Below are 10,093 nucleotides of genomic sequence, written 5' to 3' on the forward strand. Positions count from 1 at the left end.
CTTAATTATTTTATTTTATTTATTTTGAGATAGTCTCACATGGCTAGAGTGCTATCATAGCAACCTCAGACTCCTGGGCTCAAGTGATTCTCTTATCTTAGCCTCTTGAGTAGCTGGGACTACAGGTGCCTACCATAATGCCCAGCTAGTTTTTGTATTTTTAGTAGAGACGGGTCTTGCTCTTGTTCAGGCTAGTCTTGAACTCCTGAGCTTAAGCAGTCCACCGGCCTGGGCCTCCCAGAGTGCTAGGATTATAGGCATGAACCACTAACCTGGCCTATTTTAATGTTCCTTAAAAAGAAACATAAAAATAGTATGTGTTCATTTCAGAAATTTAGTACAGAAGTACATAAAGCAAAATGTAAAAATTACTCTGAATTGTTGCCAATATTTCCCCACCTCACCCCACCCCCAGCCTTCTCGCTCCTCACAGATAATCATTTCTAACACTTTAGTATATCCTTCAAGACCCATTTTGCAGTGTCTCTGTACCCGTGGTGTCAGTAGCTTTTTACTATGGTATCCATGTCTTTGAGAGGCCCCACACTGGTCGGTAGTGACTTTGTCCATCATTGAGTTTGTCAGCACTGTCATTAGTGAGCTGTGCTTGTGAGGATGAGTCAGACTTGTTCCTGGTGTCAGATGGTCTTCACCGTAGAAGGAGAGAGATGTGTGCAATTACAAGGATAAAACACAATGAAGCCGACGTAAGGGAGGAACAGACAAAATGCTATGAGATTCACAGAGCTAAAAAAGCTTTGACTGGCCAAGAGGTGATATTTGAATTTTACCCTGAAAGATGTGCACTGGGTGGGGGGCAGGTAAAAAGCAGAGGTACTGGCAGAAGGGCAGAGATGCGAGGAGTTTTTAGGCTGCTCTGTTCTCCTGGGCATGGGAGTGGCAGCAGATGAAGATGGGAAGGTGCTGGAGGAGGACTCTGAACACTTCTGTGATGATGAACCTTTGAAAATTTTTGAACAGGACACTGACTAGAGATGTGTTTTAGGAATATTAATCAGGTATTAAAGGGGGTAGAGTATCTGTCACAGGCTTTGCAGTTATTTGGATAAAAAATTGTCATAATGAGGTGTGCTAGATCTGTAGGTTTTAGCAACTGCCATATTCTATTAAATCTGAGAAGGCCTTGATTGTAAGACACACCTTATTTTACATGCCAAAGAGGGTGAAGAAACACTGACAATTAGTTTTAAGACATCACTAAATTATAAAATGAATTCTGATTTCACAGATCAGAATAATGAAGAAATATGCAAGATGAAATCAGTGAAGTAGCCAGTAGACAATCTAATACATCCCCACATAAGAGAAAAACTCAATTCAAGCGGGGGGCAGGGGAACAAGTGTGCTCCCACTTAATGGGCACAATATTAGAGCATCTGGCACAACTCTTGAGGACAGGACACAATTATAAGAGGGACTTTACCTAACAAATGCAAACATCATAAAACAATAAAAAATAAAATCCATGAAATAGGGTCATCGTACAGACTCAGGGAAAACATGGGACTTGCGATGAAGAAAGGAGGGAGTTGGGAAAATTAAAAACGGGGACCTGAGGTCAAGTTGGCTTTGAAGAGGAGGTGAATGCATGCATCATCGTCTGCCACGAGACAAAAGAATAAATTGAGGAATGGCTCAGCGGTATGGAAGTTGAGGAGCTAAAAAGATTAACTCATATTAATCTCCATTTTGGCAAAAGGGAAGGTAAGGATATCTGCAAAAAGAGTGACAGAGATAGGTTGAGGGCTTAGAAGCTAAGAGGTTGTAGGTATGTGAGGCATGAAAGGTGGGGTACAAAAGACAGCTGGTTAAAAAGAAAAGACGGTGGGCGGGTGGATTGCCTGAGCTCACAGGTTTGAGACCAGCCTGAGCCAGAGTGAGACCTCGTCTCTAAAAAAAGCCAGGCACTGAGTGGGGGCGCCTATAGTCCCAGCTATTCGGGAGGCTGAGGCAAGAGAATCACTTGAGCCCAAGAGTTAGAGGTTGCTGTGAGCTATGATGCCACAGCACTCTACTAAGGGCAACAAAGTGAGACTCTGTCTCAAAAAAAAAAAAGAATTCCTATCAGAAATGAGGGGCCTGATTAAGGTTGGAAAGTCCAAATTTATAAAGAAACCAATTGGCCCTATTTCATGACTTTGCCTAGGAATACTTGGTCCCCTGAGGCAAGGATGGAAGAAAACAAATGGAAGGTGCTTTCTGCAGGGTAGCAGATTGGCTGGACAGGTACAGTGGAAAGACAAAAAAGCTAAACAATCTGAATGTCTCCTGAGGGATGTTGTTGATGGAGTTCAGGCTAAGAGATGAGATGTGAGACCCAAGGAAGAGGGATAGATCAATGGAGATTTCTTTTTTTTAATTTGCTTATGTTTGGGCAGGGGTGGAAGTTACTAAGAGATTAAAGATCATAAAGAAAATGAAGAACTAATTCTTTCAAAGAGGAGGAGTAGGTAAACTGAAAGTTGATTGAGGAACTTCAGAATTTATGATCATGGAGGTAGAATTCTGAGGGTTGAGCCTTGACGGTATCAGAAAGTTACCTTTCTAAAGCAAAGATAGATCTTTATCTCTATCTTCAAAACCTCTAGGTTTCCTGTGTAGTTCAGGATAAGCCTCGGATGAATCTCTTCACAAACTGGGTCCTTCTTACCTTTGCAGGCTAATAACTCATCATTTTTCTGTATGAATCTCACGTTCTAACTACACTGAACTCTTCTCTATGCTGAAAACCCTCCATTTTGCTTTTGCACACGCTGTTCCCTTTTGCGTGAAATGCTCTTTCTCCTCTTCTCTGCCCTGCAGCCTCCTGCCAAAACTCTAAAGCTCCTACCAACACCCTGAACAGACCCGTGCTGTGCTCCCACCGTGCTCTGTCTGTAGGTCCTATGGCATTTTAACACATCTCCAATAGTTAATGAACTCCTTGAAGTTGGAAACTATCTAATTATTTTGTTTATCCATAGTTACAAGCACATATTAAATAGTTAATATCTGCTTTTGGCGCTTTCTAAAAAAAAATTTTGAGTAAATGAACTAATCCAGTACCTCTCAGGTGTTACTGTGCATTCAGGTCACCTTGAGATCTTGTTAAAATTCAGATTCTGATTTACTAAATCTGAGGTGGTGTCTGATTCTAACAAGCTTCCAAGTGATAGCCACACTGCTGGTGCACGGAGCTAGTCCAGCATGCTTTGCCTAAGTAGACAGTAGAAGTGGACCAAAGACAGAGGCCGTTAGAAATTTGTGAGTGGAGCAGGTATACGGGTAGTGACTTGGAAAAATCCTCAGTGTCAATACTGGAATCTCAGAGAGGATAGTGAAAATCCTGCAGGAAGAGAGGCCTAAACAAAACAGAAGCCCACAGTGGAGGGTGGTAGTTGGCAAGACGAGGAGGGTGCACCTGTATGATGTATGTTCTAGGAAAGAAAAGGCTGTGAGGTGGGGGCAACTGCAGTGAATGTGTGCCCTTTGAGGAGGAGAAGGCCTGTGAAAGAAGGGGAATCAGGTTTGGGGGTGATTCCTGAGAAGGGCTGGGGGCCTCCGGTGCTCATTGGCGGTAGAATGGCATTTCCACCATTGCAAACAGAAGTGCTCAGGAAATAAGAAAGGTGGGATTAAAGGGGAAGGAAAGCCCCTAAAGAAATGATAAGTAGTAGGATTTGACAAGGGAGCTTTTCCTGATACGAAGTTTCCAGGTTCAAATCATGAAAATTCTTTCTTTTGGGCGGTGCCTGTGGCTCAAGGAGTAGGGCGCCGGTCCCATATGCCAGAGGTGGCGGGTTCAAACCCAGCCCTGGCCAAAATTAAAAAAAAAAAAAAAAAGGAAGGAAAATTCTTTCTTTTATTAAACTCATGGTGACAGGAGTGTACTAATAAGCAGTGTGTTCTCACATACAGTTTTGCAGGTCTGATAACCCTAAGGATGGGCCACAGCAGACCTATTATTTTTTTTTTTTTAAAGTACTAAAGTCGGCCAGTACAGTGACTTATACCTATAATGTCAGTACTTTGGGAGGCCAAGGCTGGAGGATCCCTTGAGGCCAGAAATTTGAGCAACCAGCCTGAGCAACATAGTGAGACTGTCATCTTTACTCCCAAAATACAAAAATTAGCTGGGCATGAGAGTCCCCCACTACTCACGAGGCTGAGGCAAGTGGATCACTTGAGCCCAGGAGTTTGAGGTTGCTTTGAGCTATAATGATGCCACTACGCTCTAGGCTGGGCAACAGAGCAAGACCTTTCTAAAAAAAGAAAAAAAGGTAAGATAAAGAAAATATTTAAATTTCTTCCCATTAAGTCGCTTTCCCCACAGTGAGTACTCAGCACGTACAACCTGGTGTGTGCCCGTCCAGCTTTCGTCTCTGCAGACTTGCACACACACAGTGAGTACTCAGCACGTACAACCTGGTGTGTGCCCGTCCAGCTTTCGTCTCTGCAGACTTGCACACACAGCGAGTACTCAGCACTTACAACCTGGTGTGTGCACATCCAGCTTTCATCTCTGCAGACTTGCACACACTTAGGAACTCCAATAATTTGTGGATATGACCCCTGGAAGTATCTAGGAATTTTAAATTCTATAGCAGTATTCTCACACATACTATTCTGCAGATTGTTTTTCTTACTTAGAAATATGTCATAAACATCCCTCTAGGTCAATGGGTAGAGCTCTAACTTACTTTTTCCTAACTTATTTTGAAATAGCTGTGTATAAATATAGATGTTTCTTAATTTGTTCTGTTATTCTCCTGTTGATGGACCATGGGGTAATATCCAATTTTTACTACTATAAACAATATGACCATAAAAGAAAAAAGTCCTATTGCTCCCAATGCCTAAATAGCATAACTCTGTAACTCGGATCATTTATACGAGAATAGCCTTCATGTCAGTGGCACGTTTTGAAGAAGCACAGCAGTGTATAGACTTGTGCTGTCCCATACAGGAGCCAGTAGTCACATGTAGCTATTTAGATAAATTAGTTAAATGAAATCAAAAGTCCATTCCTTAAATTAGCGTCATTTCAAGTGCTCAGTAACCATGTGTGATTAGTGGCTGCCACATTGGACAGCATAGATAAGACTATTTCTATTCTTGCAGAAAATTCCATTGGTCATCCTGGGCTAAATACTTGAATGTTACATCTTAAAGAAGAATATATTTTTCAGTGAGTTAGTGTTTTAATGAGAGCACATTTAAGAAACTAAAAACTCTGTGTCTTGTTGGTTACCTCTGCAGTTACTTCAATGAGAATCAATACCCAGATGAAGCAAAGAGAGAAGAAATTGCCAATGCCTGCAATGCAGTTATACAGAAGCCAGGTGAGGCAACCAGCACAGCTCTGCCTGTGCGCAGCCCTCAGTAACACATCAGCATTCAGCCTCACACTATCTCAGCTTGGTGCTCTCAGCTCAGTCTGTGCCATCCTTCTGCAGGTGGCCACTGCCCCATCCTGTTCAGACAGGTACTGAAATGCTCACACTGGAGAGTGTCCAGGGAATGACCCTGCATGAGATGAGAGACCTTGAAATTAGTATGTGTTTGGACTTCTCCTTCTAAAAAATTAGCAGAAATCTATCAATTCCAAAATAACTTTAAAGTCTGGAATATCTGAGCAAGTTTTGTTAGTAAAAAGATCAAGATGGTGGTTTTTTTAAAACAATCATGAAGTGTGTAATTCTGTATTTCTTTTAGGGGAAAGAATTCTTTTTGTATTTGGCTTTTGTTTCCTTCCCACATCAAGATGACTTCTGCTTAGCTAGGAAAAACTTAGAGCAATGTCATTTTGAAGTCTTTTTGTTCCCGCTCAAGTCAACAGAACTGCTTAAGTATTTCCTGTGTTTTTTCTTCCATGTGCTAAAATATTTCACATTTTACAGATTTTGTTATCATTAAAACGATTTGCAGTTAATATAATCCAACTGATTTCCACCTGGCCAATTATTTTGACTGGCTTAAAGGCTATATATAAAAATAGCATCATTTTATAACAATTAAACAGTAATTTATTCTCCCTCACCTTGAAGCCAGACTTCTAGCAATCCAGGCCCTACCTCTTCAGCTCTAACAAAACACACATAAACACATAAATGAGAGGAACCTGAACCCTGTCTCACACAAGCCACATAAATGAGAGGAACCTGAACCCTGTCTCAAGCCACAAGTCCCAGCCTGAAGCCACACAGGAATTTGAACTCTGCCTGGAAAATATTTTACCCCTAAATCATCAAGGCCCTAACAAACCCTGCTTTCTGATTTCTCTACCCACTATGGATTAAAAGCTGAAGAACAGAAAAGGGCATGAGAGAAAGGAATGGTACAGGTGGGTCCTAACTGGCAGGCCTGGTGCCGTCCATCAGAAATCCAGTTTGACTTTCAAAGAAGACAAATGTCAATTGCAACCTCAATTGTGCAGAGTGTTCCAGCACAGTTAAACAATAAGCCTTTAGCCCTTGAGAAAATATGTGTATTATTCTGTCTTGAGACAGCAGGAAACTAGTTAATATAAAGACCTAAAAAGGTAAGTATGGTAAATTTCTGTTACCTTGATACTTGATAAAGAATAACTTACTCTTCTAGAATGATGCTAATTGATAAAGCTTACACAAAACTGTCACATGAACTTTGATCTGACACCCTGGGCGACTGACCTTAGGGAATTCTTTACCATGTGTTTGGCTTTCTGATTTGAAGCATATTGTGTCCTTAGTTACTACTATTTGTGTATTCATTTATATGTTTATTTAGTAATAACTGAATGTGTACATGGTACTAGGTAATACTAAAAAAATTCCCACTGTTAATTTAGCAAAAAATGTAATCAAAAGCAACTTAAATAAAACAAAAATGTAATTTCTCAAAACTAATTCATTCTCAGATCCCAGATACAGATTATCTGAATTTTATTGCATGCATTCACAGGCAAAAAACTGTCAGATCTGGAACGAGTTACCTCCCTGAAAGTATATAATTGGTTTGCTAACAGACGGAAGGAGATCAAGAGGAGAGCCAATATCGGTAATGTATCAGCGCGGCTGTGTCCTCATAGAAAGCACGTTAGCTGCGCTGTGTTTCTCTGGCCAGTGACTTCAGTTTTACAAACTGCAAGGCCAAGTGACCCTGATTTGTAAGCCTAACAAGAATCACTCATGTTTTTCTTCATTGTATTTTTAATAGTCCTTAGTATTATTTATATTATTGTAATATTAACACTTATTATTTATAAAACTCGTTGTCTTTAAAGTTCTAGAATATAGAATCAGACACGGCCTCTGTGCATTTTACTCCTGTACTACATATTAAAGGTACTTGTAGGGTCTTATGAGAAGGAATGTGATACCCTAAGCTTCTTAGTTATTACAGGGCTGTGACTTAGATTAGAATTAACTGATTAATATTAATAATTTAGAATGAGATTTAAAACAAGGAACAAAGAGCACTTAAGAAATCTGGACTGTGTGTGGTGGTGGCTCATGCCTCTGTAATCCTAGCTCTCTGGGAGGCCAAGGCGGGAGGATTGCTTGAGCTCAGGCGTTTAAGACCAGACTGAGCAACAGACCCCATCCCTACTAAAAACAGAAAAAGTAGCTGGGTGCGGTGATGTACACCGATAGCCCAGCTACTCAGGAGGCTGAGGCAGGAGGATTGCTTGAGCCCAGGAATTTGAAGTTACAGTGAGTTATGATGATGCCACTGTACCCTAGCCAAGGCAACAAAGGAAGACTGTCTCAAGGTAAACAAAAAACTGAATTCTTGGAGTCATTTCACAATTTTTACATGTATCCAAATGTTACATTATAGACTATTATTATATACAATTTTTGTTGATTAGACCCTAATAAAGCCGAGGGGAAACAAGAAAATGCCAGAACTGGTCTAGGGGGAACTATGAATACAACTAATAAATAAAAAGATGTTTTTCCCATTCAAAACTGTAGCAAAAAATAAGAAATTTAAATTCATGAGATGGGAGGGGTTGATGTCAAACTTTTACAATTGCATTTCATTTTTAAATATAGTTCCTGTTTATCATTATAGCTCTCATATGCTTCATTAGAACCCCAAGACAGGAGGGCTGTTTACTTAGCAAGCGTGTTTGAAGTGCCTACCAGTTAACATCTTCAACTTAACTTGCATAGTAGCAGACACTCCAGAATGGCCCATGTGCGCCTCTCCGGACCTCCGTGCAGCTGAATTTTATCCTTTTACAGTTTAAAAAGAAAACTAATGTAGAGGAATATAGGTTCTATATTTAATTATATTCTAATTTCTTTAGCACTAAAATTAATGTAGAGTTCTAGCCGTTATGATAAGGTAACAGATAATTTAGGGATCTATTTGCTTTTTTCGAAGAAGCAGCAATCCTGGAGAGTCATGGGATAGATGTACAGAGTCCAGGAGGCCATTCCAACAGTGATGATGTGGACGGAAACGACTACTCTGAGCAGGTGAGGACCTGGGCTGCAGGCACAGGCTCTTGGTGACTGAGCAGTGGGACAGTGTGACAACTGGTTCTGGGGGTGTGGCTGTCTGGGGTGGGGGAGGGGAACAGTTAATGTCCCTCCACTCTGCTCATGTATCTAGTTAGATTTTCATGTCCTGTTGAATTTGTGAGAAACCGTTCTTCACCCACACGGATCTATTGTCATACAACAGGATACTTGGCAAGTACGCAATGGGGAGGAGGAGGAGGGAAGAAGTTCAGAGGGAGGCAGAGAAGCAGAGAAGGTAGAAGAAGAGAGGAGGATCTGACCCAAACAAGCAAGTTACACCACTCACCACACACACTCAGTGTTTGAGAAACGCTAGGGGCCGCCGCGCAGGGCACAGTGGGCCCGCCCGCTCCAGCCCCAGTGCAGTAGGCGTCCTCGCGCCCAGTGGAGTGGATTTTACAGAGTCTCTCTGGCACATTGACACTCGCATCCTGTCGTAAATGCAATACCTGCATGACTCTCACCTCGCCCTGATTTACTCTGCATTGCTTGGGGGGGAAATGTATTTAATTGTAGCCACTGCATGGAATAATTTAGTAACTAAACCTGGGGGAGTTTCTCCTCCCCCACAGATTTCATTAGAATTTATGTAGGATTTAAATTTCATTTCCATTTGAAATGAATGGGTGGTTCCTTCCCCTAGACCTCAGCAAGAACATTTCTGTTCTTTCCTATGTGCAGACCGTCTCCTTGCCTCTCGGCCATGGAGTCCTCGTAGAGTCCGCTGGGTGCTCTCTTCTCCCAGCAGCCTATGTATCAGCTTGAGTGTAGACACTCCAAGAGGATGTGGTTCCCTTTTTAAATTCTGATAGCTAATTTCTGAAAATCAAAGTGAAACTGAAACCCACACTTACCAAAGATTACTTTTTTTCTTTTCGGATCTTAAATCATAGCCCATGTTTTACTTAGATAATGGTCTCTAAGTCTTCCTAGTTGGAAACGTTCCTATTATTTTTCAACCTACCAGTATGAGATGGATAATTTCCATTTTTTTTCACAGATGCCCTGAGGGTAGCACATCCATGCCCTTTTTTTCCCCCCTAAGGGACTTACGCTTTCCAAAGCTCTTTGATTCCAGGTTCCCCTGAAGATATTACAGATGAGAAACATGCCCCTAATTTGTAATGCCGGTGCATCCTGTGGGGCCAGCCTCCCTCACAGCTTTGTTGTGTTCACACACTGAGCTGTGAGGGGAGCCTCGCACTGCCTCCAGGGAAGATGCCCACCCAAGTCCCCTTGGTCAGCTACCTGAGCAGGAGAGCCCCACACCCTTCTGCCACAGCCATTTCTAACAGTGACACTTTTGTCTTCTTATAATTGAGGATTCTTTATTTACAGATATACACTTTTATCTGTAAGATGTCAGTGCCTATAGTTGTAAGTTTTGTCCAGTTTTTGCATTTCGGTAGAGCGATAGCATGAATTCTAATAATCTGTAAGAGTACCAGCCTGGAAGTTAATGGCTCGCTAGCATGGCCTGTGGTGATTAGTGCCATGTTTGTTACAAACAGAAAGACCCAAAAGATCGGTCTTGTACTTAGCACTCCAGGTCTGATCATCTTCACCAGCAGTCTTTTCTG

At 41.5% G+C, this 10,093-nt stretch overlaps 1 protein-coding gene across 9 annotated transcripts in view; it reads left to right on the plus strand.

The window, feature by feature from the left end:
* Nucleotides 1–10,093, plus strand: part of HMBOX1 (homeobox containing 1) — a 152,766-nt gene that overhangs the window by 129,765 nt on the left and 12,908 nt on the right. Inside the window, exons 7-10 of one of the 9 annotated variants that reach the window (XM_053578433.1) lie at nucleotides 5,260–5,342; nucleotides 6,943–7,038; nucleotides 8,374–8,468; nucleotides 8,677–8,748. In XM_053578433.1, the coding sequence (XP_053434408.1) occupies nucleotides 5,260–5,342; nucleotides 6,943–7,038; nucleotides 8,374–8,468; nucleotides 8,677–8,748 (346 nt within the window). Of the gene's footprint in view, nucleotides 1–5,259; nucleotides 5,343–6,942; nucleotides 7,039–8,373; nucleotides 8,469–8,676; nucleotides 8,782–10,093 lie in introns of all 9 variants that reach the window. The other 8 variants (XM_053578434.1, XM_053578435.1, XM_053578440.1 and 5 more) reach the window with 8 other exon arrangements.

This window comes from Nycticebus coucang, chromosome 24 (assembly GCF_027406575.1).
Source record: "Nycticebus coucang isolate mNycCou1 chromosome 24, mNycCou1.pri, whole genome shotgun sequence".
NCBI lineage: Eukaryota > Metazoa > Chordata > Mammalia > Primates > Lorisidae > Nycticebus > Nycticebus coucang.